General features: G+C 39.5%; 5 protein-coding genes and 1 long non-coding RNA gene across 8 annotated transcripts; 3 read left to right on the top strand and 3 right to left on the bottom strand.

Annotated features, from left to right (window-relative positions):
• The first annotated feature begins 199 nt into the window (after nucleotides 1–199).
• Nucleotides 200–3260, top strand: LOC124194872 (4-coumarate--CoA ligase 1-like). Its single transcript, XM_046589261.1, has 9 exons — nucleotides 200–871; nucleotides 972–1039; nucleotides 1103–1215; nucleotides 1278–1488; nucleotides 1552–1864; nucleotides 1935–2109; nucleotides 2181–2349; nucleotides 2416–2910; nucleotides 2979–3260. Exons 2-9 carry the CDS (start codon nucleotides 1030–1032, stop codon nucleotides 3095–3097), a joined length of 1605 nt encoding a protein of 534 aa, XP_046445217.1. The 5' UTR covers nucleotides 200–871; nucleotides 972–1029; the 3' UTR covers nucleotides 3098–3260.
• LOC124194873 (4-coumarate--CoA ligase 1-like) lies at nucleotides 3258–20916 on the bottom strand. 3 transcript variants are annotated; one of them, XM_046589264.1, is made up of 8 exons: nucleotides 20542–20916; nucleotides 5288–5403; nucleotides 5015–5225; nucleotides 4641–4944; nucleotides 4409–4574; nucleotides 4081–4350; nucleotides 3616–4009; nucleotides 3258–3551 (listed from the first exon to the last, which is right to left on the bottom strand). In XM_046589264.1, the coding sequence occupies exons 1-8, from the start codon at nucleotides 20552–20554 to the stop codon at nucleotides 3433–3435; spliced, it is 1593 nt and encodes a 530-aa protein (XP_046445220.1). In that variant the 5' UTR covers nucleotides 20555–20916; the 3' UTR covers nucleotides 3258–3432. The 3 variants fall into 3 exon arrangements, with proteins under 3 accessions (XP_046445220.1, XP_046445219.1, XP_046445218.1); XM_046589263.1 differs by lacking the exon at nucleotides 20542–20916 and adding an exon at nucleotides 11317–11676; XM_046589262.1 differs by lacking the exon at nucleotides 20542–20916 and adding an exon at nucleotides 5473–5846.
• Nucleotides 6629–8849, bottom strand: LOC124194881 (neprilysin-3-like). Its single transcript, XM_046589273.1, has 7 exons — nucleotides 8802–8849; nucleotides 8365–8718; nucleotides 7938–8301; nucleotides 7587–7858; nucleotides 7354–7512; nucleotides 7206–7282; nucleotides 6629–7141 (listed from the first exon to the last, which is right to left on the bottom strand). Exons 3-7 carry the CDS (start codon nucleotides 7978–7980, stop codon nucleotides 7042–7044), a joined length of 651 nt encoding a protein of 216 aa, XP_046445229.1. The 5' UTR covers nucleotides 7981–8301; nucleotides 8365–8718; nucleotides 8802–8849; the 3' UTR covers nucleotides 6629–7041.
• On the top strand, nucleotides 8951–10199 carry LOC124194890. Its single transcript, XR_006875072.1, has 4 exons — nucleotides 8951–9277; nucleotides 9349–9414; nucleotides 9487–9806; nucleotides 9875–10199. It is a non-coding gene; the product is annotated as an uncharacterized LOC124194890 (long non-coding RNA).
• LOC124194866 (endothelin-converting enzyme homolog) lies at nucleotides 12486–18149 on the bottom strand. Its single transcript, XM_046589251.1, has 20 exons — nucleotides 18038–18149; nucleotides 17601–17954; nucleotides 17177–17537; nucleotides 16826–17097; nucleotides 16593–16751; nucleotides 16445–16521; nucleotides 16283–16380; nucleotides 16088–16221; nucleotides 15805–16009; nucleotides 15627–15737; nucleotides 15079–15521; nucleotides 14779–15012; nucleotides 14381–14692; nucleotides 14128–14304; nucleotides 13932–14041; nucleotides 13795–13859; nucleotides 13444–13715; nucleotides 13211–13369; nucleotides 13063–13139; nucleotides 12486–12998 (listed from the first exon to the last, which is right to left on the bottom strand). The coding sequence occupies exons 3-20, from the start codon at nucleotides 17217–17219 to the stop codon at nucleotides 12899–12901; spliced, it is 3048 nt and encodes a 1015-aa protein (XP_046445207.1). The 5' UTR covers nucleotides 17220–17537; nucleotides 17601–17954; nucleotides 18038–18149; the 3' UTR covers nucleotides 12486–12898.
• Nucleotides 18210–19424, top strand: LOC124194885. Its single transcript, XM_046589276.1, has 4 exons — nucleotides 18210–18506; nucleotides 18578–18643; nucleotides 18716–19035; nucleotides 19104–19424. Exons 1-3 carry the CDS (start codon nucleotides 18367–18369, stop codon nucleotides 19002–19004), a joined length of 495 nt encoding a protein of 164 aa, XP_046445232.1. The 5' UTR covers nucleotides 18210–18366; the 3' UTR covers nucleotides 19005–19035; nucleotides 19104–19424.
• Nucleotides 20917–21079: the final 163 nt, after the last annotated feature.

Below are 21079 nucleotides of genomic sequence, written 5' to 3'. Positions count from 1 at the left end.
TTTTAAACATTCATGATGGTGATCCCAGATTATCGTGAGAAGTCCTGTAAATATTCAAAACATGTTTTAACAAAAGAAGACTTCGTTTGTCTTTTTGAAATATCTGCAATTCGAACTGTAAAAAAACAAAAACTGGTTTTCTTTTTTCAAATTGGCTTTCCAAGGGTGTCTGTAGACTGCTGACCCCCATAGGTAAACACAGATGGAATCCAGGAAAGAAAAACAAAACAGGTGTTACAGCAGTCATTATCTGTGAACGGAATTGCCCTTCTGTGAATTCTATTACCTAACTTGTCAGTACTATATACTGTAATGTCAAGGTTTCAGTGCATTTTCCTTATGCGTTAGATATTTAAAGATGAATTAAAAGGCGGTTTCTAGAGTTCCTCTTTGTGTGACAGCATGAGTGTAATAATCCCGAAAAATCCGTATTCATAGGCAAATACTAACCTGATTGTTCGTAAAAGAACAACCCCATTCAGATTTCGAATACTATATATATCATTGCGATTTAAGATTATAGATGGCATTATGCATGACATTTTCCTTTGGTGGGCGTGGCCATTCAATATCTTGTCTGCTACGTTTCATTTGTTTCGGATTCGGAATCAATTAGAAAGTAAACAAAATAGCGCCTGCAGACTGCTGTATTCGTTTACGTTCGGTGCAGTTGCACCAGGCACTGTGAAACCCTAGATCGCTGCAACACGAGCTACCGAGAGACCTTGAAACACGGGATTCACACACTGTGCATGTGTATTTCCTATCCTGTCAACAAAAACTATTATATATATCATTACATGAGTGCTGCTCTCTGATGCCACCTTGTAGCTTTTTATCCGGATTCGAGCTTCTGACAGATAGTAACTAGGTAAGCCTGAAAGCTCAAAGGTTGTATTTTGAGCAATTCATCCTTGGTTGTTTATCTCTTCTGATATCTGTTGTATCAAATTTATTTGTTATTATTACAGACAAACAACACAGCAATAAAGTTCCTATTTTAACTGTGACACTTGCTTTATTCACATCATGGCAACAGGTATTATTTGAAATATTTTCATATATTTTTAGGACAATCTTTCACTTTCAATTTTTTTTGTAGCTTCAAGAATCCTGACATACCCAGGAGAGTATGATGATGTAATCCCTGAAAACATTTCTCTGGCAGAATTCATTCTCAACGAGATTGAGCAATTTGGTGATGATGTCTCCTCTGTAAGGAAGCATTATCAATAATCCCATTCAAATTATTATTTACATATCTATATATTTTTCAGACAAATTCAGAAACCATGGAGAACCTGACATTTAGAGAGATTGTCAACAACTCTAAAGCATTGGCAGCTGGACTACAAACTCAGTTTGGGATCCATCCTAAAGAAAATGTTGCCATTGTTCTTCCAAGCTGCCTGGAGTACCCTGTTGCTGTCTTGGGGGTCAACTATTGTGGCGCTGCTGCTACTCTGATTAACCCCAGTCAAACAATAAGTAAAGATATAAATGTAAACAGGAGGTGTTGGCAAGTTTTTAAATTCATTCTTTTTCTTCCAGGTGAACTCAAGCATGCAATCAAACTTGCAAATCCTAAAGTGTGGATTGCAACAGAAGATTTCTTGGGAAAATTCCATGAATTATTTCCCAGCGTCTCTGAAAGACCGCCGTTAGTTCTCCTAAAGAGCAAAACCAAATACCCCGTGACCTGGGAAGGTGTGTTAGCCTTTGGGATGGGGAAACCTGTTCAGAAACCTGTTATCAACTCAAAGGAGGATACTGCACTTATCCTGTTTTCCAGCGGAACTACCGGAGTGCCTAAAGGAGTATGCCTCACTCACGCCAATTACATAGCAGCTAGGAGGCAGAATGTGTTAGTATCAATCAACGAAGTCAGATTAACTAATAACATCAAAATTGTTTCATTCTTCTCCTTTTGGCAGTGAGCTCACAAAAAACATTCCAAGAAACCCCGAAGACCTTAACACCGTCATGCTACCCCTCTATCATACTTTCGGAATCAGCAGCATCTTCGATAACATGGTCCGAGGATTGCGGTTCATTTTGGTGCCTCACTTCACGTTCAAGAACATGCTGGAGGCTATCCAAAAACATAAAGTAACAGCTTTAGCTCGTTTGCAAAAATATCTTGGCATTGAAATTACATTTCACGATTTCAACATGTCTAGATTTCCATCATGTCTGTCGTTCCAGCCATCGCTACCCAACTTGTTAAGCAACCTGTTGAGAAACATTACGATTTGTCTTCCTTGCGGTTACTTTTTTCCGGTGCCGCTGCTCTCAGCAAAGAAATCCAAGCTGGATTGGTGGAAAAATTCGGATGCTTCGTCTTCCAAGGTTTCTAAATACTTCTATTTTTAAATTATTTGAAATACCTTTACAAATTCTCTTTTACTGATTTAGGTTACGGAATGACGGAATCTACTCTGCGCACTCACAGCAACTTTATCGGCTCCTCTCGCGATGGAAGTATCGGCACCGTTATGCCATTTTGCGAATCGATAGTGGTGGATCCTGATACTAATAAGGCTTTAGGGCCCAACGAAGAGGGTGAAATCTGTGTCAGAGGACCCTTGATCATGAAGGGTTACATCGGTGATGAATCGGCCACCAAACACACAATCGATTCTCAAGGCTGGCTGCACACTGGCGATATTGGCTATTACGATGAAGATGGCTTCTTCTTTATCACCGACCGTATGAAGGAACTCATCAAGTACAAGGGATTGCAGGTGTCTCCAACTGAGCTGGAACAGATCCTGTTGACTCATCCAGACATTATTGAAGCGGCCGTTGCACCCGTTCCAGATGAGGCGGCAGGCGAACTACCCCGCGCCTATGTCGTCAAGAGTCCTGGATCTACATTGACAGAGGATGACGTCGCTAAATTCGTCGCTGGTTCGTACCAGTTCGTATACTATCTTTTCAATCAACATACTGACATTTTGTTTAAATATTTGGTTTAGATAAGGTTAGTGCGCACAAGCGGCTGCGCGGCGGAGTAGTTTTTATCAAAGCCGTACCCAAAACAGCCACCGGCAAAATCCTACGTCGTGAATTGAAGAAGATCAAGAGTAAACTCTAACATTCGGTCAACGTCTATTGCAGCAAGTGGCCTTAAAAATCTATGGACTATTGGTGGATGAGCCCTAGTCTGTTAAGTTACAGGAAAAAGTCGAAATATTATTTTAACATACCAATGTTATGAGGTGGTGATGATATTCAAACATACACTTATTCTTGTGGAAGTTTAACCTTCATTTATTTGCTTAAACTATTCAATATCAATAAGAGAAAATAAAACTTCTAAATAGTAAAGACATGACCTGATAAAACGCGTACCATTAAGTTATCATTAGATAACCAACGATCGCAAACACCGAGATTTTTAGTTTAAAGTCTGTAATGTGTTGTGTGTTGTTACAATTTGGATGAGAGAGCCCTGAGTTCTCGGCGCAAAATCTTTCCACTCAAAAGTTTGGGGATGGCGTCGATAAAGATGACGCCTCCTCGGAGTCTTTTGAACGGAGCAACTTGTTCTGCGTTCATCAATCGAAAAGTAAGTTCTTAAAATCTTTCATTATATTCATTAATTAAGCTTACCTTCTACGAAACGAATAATGTCCGATTCGGATACGGTTGAACCGGGTCGTTTGACGACGTAGGCTCTCGGTAGCTCACCGGCGAACTCATCTGGAATGCCGATGACAGCGGCGTCCGCCACCTCTTCATGTGTTAGCAACAAATGTTCCAGTTCCGAGGGGGCGATTTGCATGCCTTTGTATTTGATGAGTTCTTTGAGCCGATCCACGACATAGAAGAAACCTTCTTCATCGTAGTAACCAATGTCGCCAGTGTGAAGCCAATTGTTGGAGTCGATCATGGCGGCGGTGGCACCCGGATTACCGCGGTAGCCCTTCATCACCATGAAACCTCGAACGCAAATTTCACCCACTTCCTTGACGCCCAAATCCACTCCGGTATTTGGATCAGCAATCTAAAATATTGAAAAGCGTTAGTTTGTTTTTAACGTTATAGCTAGAACAATTAAAAATGGATAAGACTTACCTTCCCTTCGAAAAAAGGCATGATCTGGCCGACACTTCCATACTTTCGCTGTCCGAAGGGCGTGAAGTGGGAAGCAAGAGTACATTCGGTCATACCATAGCCTTGCAAGACTTCCCATTTGTACTTGCTAATGATCGTGTTGATTATGTCAAGGCTTAAAGGTGCCGCTGAGCTAACGATTGCTCTCACGGAAGAAAGATCAAATTTGTCAGCGGAGGGGTGCTTGGACAAGAGAAGAGCTACGGGAGGCACTAAAGGTATCATGGTTACCTGCAAACAAATTTGTTTTTTCTATTACACGAAAGTACCTAGAACATTATTTTGAAACCTTGTAATCTTGAATGGCATGTAGCATGTCGAGGAAGCTGAATTTGCGAAGAATGATGGCTTTGGCTCCAACCGCAAGAGTGGTGAGGACCATGAGGCAACCGTATTGATGAAACATTGGCAACAAACCCAGATTGATATCTTTCTGGGTGTACGGACACCACGCCCTGAAATGTAAATTGAATACTTGAGGGAATATTTTTTCATGTTATTTGCTTTATTCCCAGGCTTACTTGAAGTTACACAATGCAGTCACGAGGTTGTGATGGGTGAGCATGACTCCCTTAGGCAAGCCCGTCGTCCCGCTGGAAAATGGCATAGTGGCAAGGTCTTCAAAGACATTAACGGAGACTGATTGGAACGCCCTGGACTCACCAGACTTGAGAATTGAATGCCACTGCGAACGTTCTTTATTTGAACTATCGACGAGGAGAGTTTTGTAATCTGTTTTGTCAAGTTGGGAAAGTAATGGAACGAATTCCGGTGTGCAAATCCACAAACCAGCATTGTTTATGCTAGAAACATGCTTGAGCTCTCCTATAGTTGAAGATAAAAAGTTCTCTGTTATTCAGTCTAACTAGAATAATAGAACAATTTAAATACATACGGGGAGTATAGACAGGGTTAATCAGTGAAATGAATGCCCCAACTTGGCTTACAGCTAGCAGTGTAACTACAAATTCAATTGAATTAGGTAGTGCCATGGCAACACACTGACCACGCTTGACAAGTCCTGAAGCTTGAAGACCCGCAGCCAGACAATTAACATCATGGATTAAATCTCCATAAGTGAACTCCTCCTTAGTGCTGACACTAACCTAAATTTTTCGTAGATTAAAATTACTTGGCCTATGAATATCAAACCTTGTTTACTGCATACTATGGCAACACAATTTTTCCATTTGCTCATCTCATGTAAGAGATATTGGCTTAGGGAGACTTCAGGAATATGGTCATCATATTGTATACTGCACTTCACTATTTTGCTAACGAGTGCTGTTAAGAAAACAAGAAAAAATTTTTAATTACACAATACTTGATTGAAATACCCTCAATGTAGGCTACCCTTTTCCGTCATGGTTCTTAAGTTGATGCAAGAAGAATATGATATGAACGCCTCGCCCGTTATGTATCACAGTTCATTTTTGGTGGGATACAAACAAAGGCTGGTGGGAGGGTTACTACGTTTTACGCTCTACGGTCACAAGAAGGGTGAACCAAACTTGGTATTCGGGAATCAGTTCAAGGACGCAATAGCACGTCAGAGATATATAAATAGGAAATTTTTTTTAAAAGCTCTCGGTAGCTGCGGGCGTTTAAAAGTCGTTTGTTTACTTTCCATCATCAACAAGTTGAACGACATCTAGTAACAGATATTGAAACTAAAATTTGAAAGTTCTTCTCGAGCCACCTAGTGCCAGACTGCCAGTGCGAGTGCGAATTCAAAGCGAAACTAAAAACTAGCTTCGTGAAAGCATTTAAATAAATAATCGTGCACCATAGGGTCCAAGATTAAGTAATAGGGAGTACTAGCACTAGTAATTACCAGTAAGTTGTCGCCATCATCATCCTTTGTAGGCAATGGAAAAGATAGTGTAGTCTAGTCTCTAGTGTATCTAGGCATTTTTATTTAAACAAATTTTTAGTTTAAGGAATTTAAAAAAATTTAATTCAGTTACGTGAGGAGATAAAAAAAATAACTACACCATTTCATTATATAGTTTATGACTGATTAAAGCAATTCTATAAGAGAAAGGGTGGGTGAGTCGGATAGGGCGTCTGTTGGTAATCCGCAGACTCGTGTTCGATTCCCACACCCGAGTACCTTAACCAGGTAAGTAAATAATTGCATGTGGCAAGTGTGCTGCAATGAAAGGACGGAATCCCGCTAACGACAAAAAGGTTCTAGATTTCTGAAATGATGAGTCGCGGAATAACTCTATGACTTTGATTGGACTTCTAGGCTTCTGGTCTAATGCGTTGAAATGGCACAGTCTGGTGTCCCTTTCCAGTGCACAATTTTTTTACATCTGAAACTTTTCTAAACATTTAGTGCAGGAAAATTATAGGTTTTCTAAAGTCTAGGTAGCATTCACTTAACTTCACAATTAAAAAATTAAAAAAAAAAACCAACACACTAAAATGACTAAATCCATCTGGTGGCAAACATTCTGAGGGCCAATTGTGTAGTCCATGGTGTAGTCAAACAAAACGCGAAATGCCGATGCATTTACCTGTATTTTCAAGTGACCTGCACGCACATACACATATTATACAAAAAACCTATACACTCGCTCACCGTGATTATAACAGTTCGACAGAGAGAAATAGACAAGAAATTCTTGGGGATGAATGAAGAAGAAAAAATTTCCAAACTGACGCCAAAGCGGGAAAGAATTGTACACGTTCACAGATAGAGCTCAGAGCGGATGACAGAATAACTGAATGTAAAAATCTCAAGTAAAATGAATAATAATAATATCTGAAATCTGACATCTGGATTCGCTTCCCTCACCCCGAACGACGGTAATAACAGGGCGTAGTTGAAATGAAATTTTCTATTTACATAGGAGGATGATTGTAATCACAAATTAAATGATCTAGGTATATCAAACTCGGTCCTGAGAAGAGCGTCTACCAGACGGAGCATTTCGTTTTGGGGTTGAGACGCGAACCCACCGGGCAGTTGAAAATTCGCCCGTAATCCGGCAAGTTCATCATGAAACCGTTGACTCTATTTCATTATAAATTATGTGTGTTAATAACACATCAAATATCCGTCAACTCAAGTCTATTACCTATCGTGTGGCGGAGCGTGTTCGTCCATACCGAGAATCAGAGCGTACGCTTGCGGAGTAATCAGGGCACAGTAGGCCTACAATATTAAAATTGCAATATTTTGTAGAATAATTCGTTTAAAAAAATCTATTCATTTCTATACGTTACCTGAGCGGCGTTGATCAGCATGATTTGCTCGTGAGTATAATTCAAGCCGGGTAGATTAGCTGCGGGTGACTCGCGGTCCATTCTAGCCCGTGTTGCAACAATGGCTTTAATGGCTCCCAAATCTGCGACATTCTCGTTTAAAGTCAACTCTCCATCCACCTGATATTTTGGATTAAAATTTAAAAAAAAACTCGATTGAAACTCAGGAAATCAATGAATGTACCAGCACTCACCTTGAGAACGACGCTTTTCCCGTTGATTAAATACTCGGTCCGGAAGGCGCTGGAGAACTGATTGCTCATGCAATTCATTTTCTGTTGGAATTTCAGTTGTGAAGGTGGACTGAGAAGATTGCGTCGGACGCCGTCTTCGTCAAACTCGACGCCGGAATTATCGAAACCGTGCATGATTTCGTGAGCGACGATGAACCCAAGAGTGCCTAGACCGAGATAGCTGGGCGTCTTCAACGAAAAGAGCGGGTCGTGTAACAGTCCAAGTGGCAGCACTGTTTAATTAAAACAATTAAATTAATCCAAAAGTATTTTTAATGATGCTGGAAATTATAATAATGCGCTGGAACTCACCCATGCTGTTGAAATATTGCAGGTAAAAAGCGTTGGTAACCATCGATGGAACGACACATATCGATGATCCAAGTTTGTATAAGAGAACCACAGGTTTTCATGATGATGTAGGAAATTTCCTACAAGGTCCAACACATTGCTTCTTCCAATTTATTATATCAATCCTCAACTTCCTAGAGATGTCTTCCAAATCAACCCATTGCGAAATTTAGTTTGAAGATTTAACTTTCTTGTCGTCAGAAATTGTACAGGTAAGTTTTGAAGAATTAATTTCCAACGCCAGCTGTTTTGAGGAGTCCAAAAGCTTGTTCAGTTGTTTGCCGTAACAAGCTACTTCAGATATTTCTTTCAGCTTTTTTATGTCCTGTTCCATTTCAATTATTAGAAAAAACTTTCTTGTTGTGTGTCTAAAATATACAGTCAATACCTGAACAGATACTGGAATTGAGATGACTCCAAGATTTTCAATTTTCAGAGGATTCAAAGTTATTGCATCCGTAAGCAACAGTTTTTACCACATGCAAAGTCAACTTCCACCTCTTTGTTCTCAAGTCTCACAGCTTTAAATAGGTGATCCTTCACAGCAGGCACGCTACTTTGGCAGGCACGAAAAAACCCTTTTCCTAAGATGGTGTGTTCCTCATGCATATTTTTGTGATATTGGCTGGAGCAGCATATATGAAATCTTACATCATCAAAATTATGTGCCACCCTTTACAAATTTTGGTGTTCTGCTTGTTACCTCCATCACATAAAACTTTTCAAACATTGAGACTAGGCACTTGAAAAAGTCAAAAAGGATAAATTTATGTTACTATTAAAGTATCATTTTGTGACACAATTTATGCAGATAATAATGATTACTTCAGTGTGAGAAGAATTACATGTGTAGGACTTAGGAGTGTAGTTAAACTTCTAATAAATATGTAAAGTCACTTTCGAGCAGCCATATGTTGTCAATTTTCGACAGGTGAGGTTGGGCCATCTATCTACTATTTCTGTAAAGACTATGAGTTTTAGCTACGCGCCACCTATTAATACTGAATAGCAGCTATTCAGTTTACCAGCAGTGCACAGTAGAGTACACCAGGAGCAATTATAGTTTGAATTCAAAAGTCAAATCAAAGTGAACATTATATTCTCTAATCATTTTAGTTTGTTTTATCACATTTTTATCAGTTTTATTATCACAAATTTAAAATGAAGCCACAGTGTCAAGATCTAAGGGTGAAGTTGAACCTAATGAGACAACTTAAGTGTCAAAAACTGAAGAGTCAAGTGTTCATTGTCTCTCTCCCAAGTACTTCAGTGGAACAAATTAAACTGAATCAACTATATGGGTAATATAACATGATCTGCTGTAACACATTGCACTTTTTTCAACATTAAGTCATTTAATTTTATTCAACAGGGTACCCATACAATGCAGAGACTTTAGCAATAGTAAGGCAACAAGAGAAAAACCTCCGTTTCATGGGTACAAAAGTGTTATTCTATATTGTATATTTTGAATGATTTTTACACTCACATTTTAATGTTTTTTTTTAAGGAAGAAGCAAAACGTGAGATACAGTCACAAAAAAGATCTGTTGAAAAAATACCGGCAAACAATGCAGGCTTCCAGATGCAGTGACTTGAAAGTGAGACCTAACCACTCAAGAAACGACGGTTTCATCTTGGAACACGACAATTCCTGGCCGATCTTCGTAGAGGAAGAGGGAGTCATGTCCCTCAGGGAGCTCTGCGTTTTAGCTGCTCAAAGAAACTTTCGACAACTGCAAGCAGAGATTAAGGAACTACCCTTCGAACTCCAATGGGATATCTACCAAAATTTTTAGTAATTTAGTCTACCAGAATCTTAAAATTCAGGTAGCCTGTTTTATATCTCTCCAAATCTTTATCAGTAAATCTAATAAAACTGTTTCATTTTTTAACAGGAATGGTCTCTAGTCTCTATTGGAAAATAATCTCTTCATCAAAATTTGACCACAAGCATCGATACACCAACTGCAACTTATAATATCTACTGACCTCTGCCTTTCTGACTAGTCAATTAAAAAAATTTTTATCCAAGTATGAAAGTTTACGGATTTAGTATATCGATTCCTTCCTCCTTAAAGTTACTCTTTATCGTTGGATGTAAATTTGTTTTCCTATTTGTTGGTTTATTGAAATTTTTTAAAACTTTTAATGTGTTGGCTTTGGAATAGTTAGGGCTTACTTTTGCTGTCATTTAATATAAAGCACCAAATTTAAACTGTTTCGGATTCGTATTTATTTACCAAAGACGTAACGAAATTCAGGTTCGATTTGGCATTAAGTCGAAAATAATCAAAATCTTTTATAGCTAGTTATCATTAATGTAATGATGCCAATAGGTTGTTGGAAATGTATTGAAATACACTATTTGCATTTAAATGATACACAGAATACATTCTTATTCTGGAACAGTTGCTCAACTGCATTTAAAGTTTCTTAATAACAGCTAGCAGTCCAGTTCGAATCACTCGGATCTTTGCTATCAATAAAACCGTCATATCCCATTCGGAAGGTGAGGAAAATGAGTCCCGTCGACAACTTTGAGGAGATTGGAACATATAGGTGAAAACTGGGCTGCATATCATTCTCACTGCTATGCATTTCCTTTAACAGTGAATACAAAACACAGTGCCAGGAAGTTTACATGGCTGACACCTATAATTTGCACAATGCAGTCACGAGGTTGTGATGGGTGAGCATGACTCTCTTAGGCAAACCCTTCGTCTCGCTGGAAATGGCATAGTGGCAAGGTCTTCAAAGACATTAACGGAGACTGATGGGAACGTCCTGGACTCACCAGACTTGAGAACTGAATGCCACTGCGAACGCACTTTATTTGAACTATCGACGAGGGGAGTTTTGTACTCTGTTTTGTCAAGTTGGGAAAGTAATGAAATGAATTCCAGTGTGCAAATCCACAAACCAGCATTGTTTATGCTAGAAACATGCTTGAGCTCTCCTATAGTTGAATATAAGAAGTTCTCTGTTTTTTAGTCTAACTAGAATAGTAGAAAAATTTTAATACATACGGGGAGTATAGACAGGGTTAATCAGTGAAATGAATGCCCCAACTCGGTTTACAGCTAGCAGTGTAACTACAAATTCAATAGAATTAGGTTGTGCCATGGCAACACAATGACCACGCTTGACAAGTCCTGAAGTTTGGAGACCCGCAGCCAGACAATTAACATCATGGATTAAATCTCCATAAGTGAACTCCAGGGAGACTTCAGGTCTTCTTCATACTGCACTTCACCCTTTTGCTAACGAGTGCTGTTAAGAAAACCAGGAAAATTTGTTAATTACAATACTTGATTGAAATATCCTCAATGTACGTTACCCTTTTCCGTCATGATTCTTAAGTTGATGCAAGAAGAATCTGATATGAACGCCTCGTCCGTTATGTATCACAGTTCATTTTTGGTGGGATACAAACAAAGGCTGGAGGGAGGGTTACTACGTTTTTACGCTCTACGGTCACAAGAAGGGTGAACCAAACTTGGTATTCGGGAATCAGTTCAAGGACGCAATAGCACGTCAGAGATATATAAATAGGAAATGTTTTTTTAAAAAGCTCTCGGTAGCTGCGGGCGTTTAAAAGTCGTTTGTTTACTTTCCATCATCAACAAGTTGAACGACATCTAGTAACAGATATTGAAACTAAAATTTGAAAGTTCTTCTCGAGCCACCTAGTGCCAGACTGCAAGTGCGAGTGCGAAAATTCAAAGCGAAACTAAAAACTAGCTTCGTGAAAGCATTTAAATAAATAATCGTGCACCATAGGGTCCAAGATTAAGTAATAGGGAGTACTAGCACTAGTAATTACCAGTAAGTTGTCGCCATCATCATCCTTTGTAGGCAATGGAAAAGATAGTGTAGTCTAGTCTCTAGTGTATCTAGGCATTTTTATTTAAACAAATTTTTAGTTTAAGGAATTTAAAAAAATTTAATTCAGTTACGTGAGGAGATAAAAAAAATAACTACACCATTTCATTATATAGTTTATGACTGATTAAAGCAATTCTATAAGAGAAAGGGTGGGTGAGTCGGATAGGGCGTCTGTTGGTAATCCGCAGACTCGTGTTCGATTCCCACACCCGAGTACCTCAACCAGGTAAGTAAATAATTGCATTTGGCAGGTGTGCTGTAATGAAAGGACGGAATCCCGCTAACGACAAAAAGGTTCTAGATTTCTGAAATGATGAGTCGCGGAATAACTCTATGAGTTTGATTGGACTTCTAGGCTTCTGGTCTAATGCGTTGAAATGGCACAGTCTGGTGTCCCTTTCCAGTGCACAAAATTTTTTACATCTGAAACTTTTCTAAACATTTGTTACTTTAGTGCAGACAAATTATGGTTTTCTAAAGTCTAGGTAGCATTCACTTAACTTCACAATTAAAAAATTAAAAAAAAAAACCAACACACTAAAATGACTAAATCCATCTGGTGGCAAACATTCTGAGGGCCAATTGTGTAGTCCATGGTGTAGTCAAACAAAACGCGAAATGCCGATGCATTTACCTGTATTTTCAAGTGACCTGCACGCACATACACATATTATACAAAAAACCTATACACTCGCTCACCGTGATTATAACAGTTCGACAGAGAGAAATAGACAAGAAATTCTTGGGGATGAATGAAGAAGAAAAAATTTCCAAACTGACGCCAAAGCGGGAAAGAATTGTACACGTTCACAGATAGAGCTCAGAGCGGATGACAGAATAACTGAATGTAAAAATCTCAAGTAAAATGAATAATAATAATATCTGAAATCTGACATCTGGATTCGCTTCCCTCACCCCGAACGACGGTAATAACAGGGCGTAGTTGAAATGAAATTTTCTATTTACATAGGAGGATGATTGTAATCACAAATTAAATGATCTAGGTATATCAAACTCGGTCCTGAGAAGAGCGTCTACCAGACGGAGCATTTCGTTTTGGGGTTGAGACGCGAACCCACCGGGCAGTTGAAAATTCGCCCGTAATCCGGCAAGTTCATCATGAAACCGTTGACTCTATTTCATTATAAATTATGTGTGTTAATAACACATCAAATATCCGTCAACTCAAGTCTATTACCTATCGTGTGGCGGAGCGTGTTCGTCCATACCGAGAATCAGAGCGTACGCTTGCGGAGTAATCAGGGCACAGTAGGCCTACAATATTAAAATTGCAATATTTTGTAGAATAATTCGTTTAAAAAAATCTATTCATTTCTATACGTTACCTGAGCGGCGTTGATCAGCATGATTTGCTCGTGAGTATAATTCAAGCCGGGTAGATTAGCTGCGGGTGACTCGCGGTCCATTCTAGCCCGTGTTGCAACAATGGCTTTAATGGCTCCCAAATCTGCGACATTCTCGTTTAAAGTCAACTCTCCATCCACCTGATATTTTGGATTAAAATTTAAAAAAAAACTCGATTGAAACTCAGGAAATCAATGAATGTACCAGCACTCACCTTGAGAACGACGCTTTTCCCGTTGATTAAATACTCGGTCCGGAAGGCGCTGGAGAACTGATTGCTCATGCAATTCATTTTCTGTTGGAATTTCAGTTGTGAAGGTGGACTGAGAAGATTGCGTCGGACGCCGTCTTCGTCAAACTCGACGCCGGAATTATCGAAACCGTGCATGATTTCGTGAGCGACGATGAACCCAAGAGTGCCTAGACCGAGATAGCTGGGCGTCTTCAACGAAAAGAGCGGGTCGTGTAACAGTCCAAGTGGCAGCACTGTTTAATTAAAACAATTAAATTAATCCAAAAGAATTTTTAATGATGCCGGAAATTATAATAATGCGCTGGAACTCACCCATGCTGTTGAAATGTTGCAGGTAAAAAGCGTTGGCAATCATCGGATAAGCCAGCATTTGCCAACTATTTAAAAATATAAAGAAATTCAAAAAATTGTTAAGATGACCTTTAGCGTTTGATTGTTTTTATAATTACGTGACGGTCGTTTCGTCAACCGGTTTGAAATAAATGTCGAAAAAGTCACGCCGGAAGAGTCGGTACATTTGCCAGGTGCCCGCCACGAAATCCAGTCCATCAATATTGACCTTTAAGAGTTACTAATTAGCGCTGTATAGGTATAAATATAGATCTAGACTAGTAACATTGCAATAATGGATATATGATGCAATACCTGCGCCGCCATACTTTCGAGAAATGTTTGATTAAAGAAAATGGATGGGGCCACGACATTGGGTCGCAAATTACTAGCTTTGCTTAGGGCTTTCTGTTTGGTGATTGAGTCTGGCCAGCTGGATTGTTGAATCATCTCGACGACCGATTCTTTCAGAGCCACAAACATTTCTTCCGCCTTTAAAAATAAAAGAATTAACACAACAGTTAAAATCGGTCTCCAAATATACTGGAGTTGAATATTAAATTCATACTTTAACTCGGTAATTTTCCAGTTGGGCAGGTGTGAAATGATTGAGGTAGATACCACTGAGGACCTCGCCGAATCCCCCTTTGGCCGCCTGGATGCAAAACGACCATTTGTCCATCCCGGGCGGCGATTTGAAAAGTTCCAGCGCCAGATCGCGTACCACAAGCATCAGCAAACTATTGTGAATGATCCTAGGTTCCGTCGAGTTGACAATATCCTGGATTTGATGAAGGATTTCCGGGTAATGGACGACGACTGTCGTGTCCGAAGGGATGCTCTTCCCAAGCGATTCCCGGAACAAAACGGGCCAGTTGATCTAAATTGCAGCAAACAGAAATGTGAATCATTATTGTCACGGACCAAATAATTTCTCATCACGGAATGGCTCAGCCATTTCATTACGAATGCAAATTGCTGCTGAAGGAGATCGACGGTGAAGTAATTGAGGATCTTGGAGCTTTGCTGTTTAAGCTTTCGATCGCGATCGCTGGGCAGGAGCTGGTCGATGGAAGAGATGACTCGTCGGATGGCCGCCTCCTCCTTCCTGTAGTCACTCTGAACTGGGAAAGAGCTGAAAGCGCCAAGATCTTGCATAAGCCGGAAGGCTGCCGAAGCCCTGGCGTCTCTTGAGAATTGCTAATTACAACCGGAAAGCGAATTCAAATTATATACATCACAAAATGAAATGTCAATTCAACATACTTGAATAGATTGCAGGAAATTGGCATCAGGTAGAAAGGAATCGATATCTTGCGTCGGATCGGCATTATTCAAGGCTTCCAGCATGGCCGGATCAGGGAATTCGTCGTGAATATCCGGCAATCCTTCGCCAATATTGACGAATTGCCTTTTAGTTCGACTGATGCGCTTGTCGATGTTGCGTTTGGAGCGGAGGGCGTCCAGCTCGTGGAGAAGATCGCGAGGAAGGGGCGAGTGAAATTGCGGAACAATTCCGCTCTGTCTGGGCAAAGAAACGCTCAGAACGTAGCGTGAAGTGTTGCGATCGTCGACCTGAACGACGAGGTCGAAAAGCGGAGCTCCGTTCACTTTCAGGATCTGGGCTATGAGATTCGTCAGGTCCCATTGGGCTGGGTCCCATTCGGCAGGTGCGGTAATGAGTCCAAGTTCGTCGACAACTTTTTTGACTGCATTTTCAAAAAGGTTCCAAGGTAAAAAACAAAGAATAAGACTGGGAATTCTAGACACAAACGGCATAGTAACTGGAGACAAAAGTGCGTGTCACAATTCACCGGAAGCGTGACGAACTTGCTCCTGGCGCTCGGCCATGCACGACGCGAAATAGTTGCGGACTTTGTCGTTGGCTTTGATTTCATCCGGTTTCGACGGACTTTCTAGCATCACTGTGTAATATAAAGGAATTGGTTGTGTTTAGTTGTTCAATTGAATAATTCAATTGATGTTATTTACATTTTAATTGGTGGTCGACCGAGGATTGGAGGTTCTCCAGAACCAAGACAACATCTTTGCCACCAGCTGTTCGGGCTTGCCTTTCGATCCATCCGCTGCAAGCGAATTTGGCCATATCGTCACAAGGATCGGCCGTTGGATCCAGGGCGGTAAGAATCCGGGCTGACGCTTCAACGCATTCCATCGTCACGCACATATCCGGCTCCTATTATACCCAAACGAAATTCAAATTTCAATTTTCCAAATAGGGACGAATAAAATCAAATAGTTTAGAAATGTATACCCGTGTCAGATTGCCCAATCCAGCGGGCAATGGAACGTCGTCTGTGACAATGAACGATTTGTTGCCAGCCGTTAAGAGTCGATCCTCCAATCTCAGATAGATTTCAACCAAAACAATCATGGCCACAAAGAAACCTAGAAATATTGGACACATTTCAATTAGGTTCAAAGTATCAGATGTCGACGATAAACTTACCAATGAAAATGACTGCAATGGCTGTGAGGAGGAGTTTCTCGGGTAGAGTCCGTTGATTCCAACAGGCCATCCATCCGGAATTGCAATTGCCGTTGACTCTATTTCATTATAAATTATGTGTGTTAATAACACATCAAATATCCGTCAACTCAAGTCTATTACCTATCGTGTGGCGGAGCGTGTTCGTCCATACCGAGAATCAGAGCGTACGCTTGCGGAGTAATCAGGGCACAGTAGGCCTACAATATTAAAATTGCAATATTTTGTAGAATAATTCGATTTAAAAAATCTATTCATTTCTATACGTTACCTGAGCGGCGTTGATCAGCATGATTTGCTCGTGAGTATAATTCAAGCCGGGTAGATTAGCTGCGGGTGACTCGCGGTCCATTCTAGCCCGTGTTGCAACAATGGCTTTAATGGCTCCCAAATCTGCGACATTCTCGTTTAAAGTCAACTCTCCATCCACCTGATATTTTGGATTAAAATTTAAAAAAAAACTCGATTGAAACTCAGGAAATCAATGAATGTACCAGCACTCACCTTGAGAACGACGCTTTTCCCGTTGATTAAATACTCGGTCCGGAAGGCGCTGGAGAACTGATTGCTCATGCAATTCATTTTCTGTTGGAATTTCAGTTGTGAAGGTGGACTGAGAAGATTGCGTCGGACGCCGTCTTCGTCAAACTCGACGCCGGAATTATCGAAACCGTGCATGATTTCGTGAGCGACGATGAACCCAAGAGTGCCTAGACCGAGATAGCTGGGCGTCTTCAACGAAAAGAGCGGGTCGTGTAACAGTCCAAGTGGCAGCACTGTTTAATTAAAACAATTAAATTAATCCAAAAGTATTTTTAATGATGCTGGAAATTATAATAATGCGCTGGAACTCACCCATGCTGTTGAAATATTGCAGGTAAAAAGCGTTGGTAACCATCGATGGAACGACACATATCGATGATCCAAGTTTGTATAAGAGAACCACAGGTTTTCATGATGATGTAGGAAATTTCCTACAAGGTCCAACACATTGCTTCTTCCAATTTATTTCAATACTCAACTTCCTAGAGATGTCTTCCAAATCAACCCATTGCGAAATTTAGTTTGAAGATTTAACTTTCTTGTCGTCAGAAATTGTACAGGTAAGTTTTGAAGAATTAATTTCCAACGCCAGCTGTTTTGAGGAGTCCAAAAGCTTGTTCAGTTGTTTGCCGTAACAAGCTACTTCAGATATTTCTTTCAGCTTTTTTATGTCCTGTTCCATTTCAATTATTAGAAAAAACTTTCTTGTTGTGTGTCTAAAATATACAGTCAATACCTGAACAGATACTGGAATTGAGATGACTCCAAGATTTTCAATTTTCAGAGGATTCAAAGTTATTGCATCCGTAAGCAACAGTTTTTACCACATGCAAAGTCAACTTCCACCTCTTTGTTCTCAAGTCTCACAGCTTTAAATAGGTGATCCTTCACAGCAGGCACGCTACTTTGGCAGGCACGAAAAAACCCTTTTTCTAAGATGGTGTGTTCCTCATGCATATTTTTGTGATATTGGCTGGAGCAGCATATATGAAATCTTACATCATCAAAATTATGTGCCACCCTTTACAAATTTTGGTGTTCTGCTTGTTACCTCCATCACATAAAACTTTTCAAACATTGAGACTAGGCACTTGAAAAAGTCAAAAAGGATAAATTTATGTTACTATTAAAGTATCATTTTGTGACACAATTTATGCAGATAATAATGATTACTTCAGTGTGAGAAGAATTACATGTGTAGGAGTGTAGTTAAACTTCTAATAAATATGTAAAGTCACTTTCGAGCAGCCATATGTTGTCAATTTTCGACAGGTGAGGTTGGGCCATCTATCTACTATTTCTGTAAAGACTATGAGTTTTAGCTACGCGCCACCTATTAATACTGAATAGCAGCTATTCAGTTTACCAGCAGTGCACAGTAGAGTACACCAGGAGCAATTATAGTTTGAATTCAAAAGTCAAATCAAAGTGAACATTATATTCTCTAATCATTTTAGTTTGTTTTATCACATTTTTATCAGTTTTATTATCACAAATTTAAAATGAAGCCACAGTGTCAAGATCTAAGGGTGAAGTTGAACCTAATGAGACAACTTAAGTGTCAAAAACTGAAGAGTCAAGTGTTCATTGTCTCTCTCCCAAGTACTTCAGTGGAACAAATTAAACTGAATCAACTATATGGGTAATATAACATGATCTGCTGTAACACATTGCACTTTTTTCAACATTAAGTCATTTAATTTTATTCAACAGGGTACCCATACAATGCAGAGACTTTAGCAATAGTAAGGCAACAAGAGAAAAACCTCCGTTTCATGGGTACAAAAGTGTTATTCTATATTGTATATTTTGAATGATTTTTACACTCACATTTTAATGTTTTTTTTTAAGGAAGAAGCAAAAAGTGAGATACAGTCACAAAAAAGATCTGTTGAAAAAATACCGGCAAACAATGCAGGCTTCCAGATGCAGTGACTTGAAAGTGAGACCTAATCACTCAAGAAAAGACGGTTTCATCTTGGAACACGACAATTCCTGGCCGATCTTCGTAGAGGAAGAGGGAGTCATGTCCCTCAGGGAGCTCTGCGTTTTAGCTGCTCAAAGAAACTTTCGACAACTGCAAGCAGAGATTAAGGAACTACCCTTCGAACTCCAATGGGATATCTACCAAAATTTTTAGTAATTTAGTCTACCAGAATCTTAAAATTCAGGTAGCCTGTTTTATATCTCTCCAAATCTTTATCAGTAAATCTAATAAAACTGTTTCATTTTTTAACAGGAATGGTCTCTAGTCTCTATTGGAAAATAATCTCTTCATCAAAATTCGACCACAAGCATCGATACACCAACTGCAACTTAATCTACTGACCTCTGCCCTTCTGACTAGTCAATTAAAAAAATTTTTATCCAAGTATGAAAGTTTACGGATTTAGTATATCGATTCCTTCCTCCTTAAAGTTACTCTTTATCGTTGGATGTAAATTTGTTTTCCTATTTGTTGGTTTATTGAAATTTTTTAAAACTTTTAATGTGTTGGCTTTGGAATAGTTAGGGCTTACTTTTGCTGTCATTTAATATAAAGCACCAAATTTAAACTGTTTCGGATTCGTATTTATTTACCAAAGACGTAACGAAATTCAGGTTCGATTTGGCATTAAGTCGAAAATAATCAAAATCTTTTATAGCTAGTTATCATTAATGTAATGATGCCAATAGGTTGTTGGAAATGTATTGAAATACACTATTTGCATTTAAATGATACACAGAATACATTCTTATTCTGGAACAGTTGCTCAACTGCATTTAAAGTTTCTTAATAACAGCTAGCAGTCCAGTTCGAATCACTCGGATCTTTGCTATCAATAAAACCGTCATATCCCATTCGGAAGGTGAGGAAAATGAGTCCCGTCGACAACTTTGAGGAGATTGGAACATATAGGTGAAAACTGGGCTGCATATCATTCTCACTGCTATGCATTTCCTTTAACAGTGAATACAAAACACAGTGCCAGGAAGTTTACATGGCTGACACCTATAATTTGCACAATGCAGTCACGAGGTTGTGATGGGTGAGCATGACTCTCTTAGGCAAACCCTTCGTCTCGCTGGAAATGGCATAGTGGCAAGGTCTTCAAAGACATTAACGGAGACTGATGGGAACGTCCTGGACTCACCAGACTTGAGAACTGAATGCCACTGCGAACGCACTTTATTTGAACTATCGACGAGGGGAGTTTTGTACTCTGTTTTGTCAAGTTGGGAAAGTAATGAAACGAATTCCAGTGTGCAAATCCACAAACCAGCATTGTTTATGCTAGAAACATGCTTGAGCTCTCCTATAGTTGAATATAAGAAGTTCTCTGTTATTTAGTCTAACTAGAATAGTAGAAAAATTTTAATACATACGGGGAGTATAGACAGGGTTAATCAGTGAAATGAATGCCCCAACTCGGTTTACAGCTAGCAGTGTAACTACAAATTCAATAGAATTAGGTTGTGCCATGGCAACACAATGACCACGCTTGACAAGTCCTGAAGTTTGGAGACCCGCAGCCAGACAATTAACATCATGGATTAAATCTCCATAAGTGAACTCCAGGGAGACTTCAGGTCTTCTTCATACTGCACTTCACCCTTTTGCTAACGAGTGCTGTTAAGAAAACCAGGAAAATTTGTTAATTACAATACTTGATTGAAATATCCTCAATGTACGTTACCCTTTTCCGTCATGATTCTTAAGTTGATGCAAGAAGAATCTGATATGAACGACTCGTCCGTTATGTATCACAGTTCATTTTTGGTGGGATACAAACAAAGGCTGGTGGGAGGGTTACTACGTTTTTACGCTCTACGGTCACAAGAAGGGTGAACCAAACTTGGTATTCGGGAATCAGTTCAAGGACGCAATAGCACGTCAGAGATATATAAATAGGAAACGTTTTTTTAAAGCTCTCGGTAGCTGCGGGCGTTTAAAAGTCGTTTGTTTACTTTCCATCATCAACAAGTTGAACGACATCTAGTAACAGATATTGAAACTAAAATTTGAAAGTTCTTCTCGAGCCACCTAGTGCCAGACTGCCAGTGCGAGTGCGAATTCAAAGCGAAACTAAAAACTAGCTTCGTGAAAGCATTTAAATAAATAATCGTGCACCATAGGGTCCAAGATTAAGTAATAGGGAGTACTAGCACTAGTAATTACCAGTAAGTTGTCGCCATCATCATCCTTTGTAGGCAATGGAAAAGATAGTGTAGTCT

The sequence above is a fragment of the Daphnia pulex genome, chromosome 5 (genome assembly GCF_021134715.1).
Source record: "Daphnia pulex isolate KAP4 chromosome 5, ASM2113471v1".
NCBI classification, from domain to species: domain Eukaryota; kingdom Metazoa; phylum Arthropoda; class Branchiopoda; order Diplostraca; family Daphniidae; genus Daphnia; species Daphnia pulex.
The sequence above is the reverse complement of the archived record's forward strand: the minus strand, read 5'-3'. Positions and strand labels throughout refer to the sequence as shown.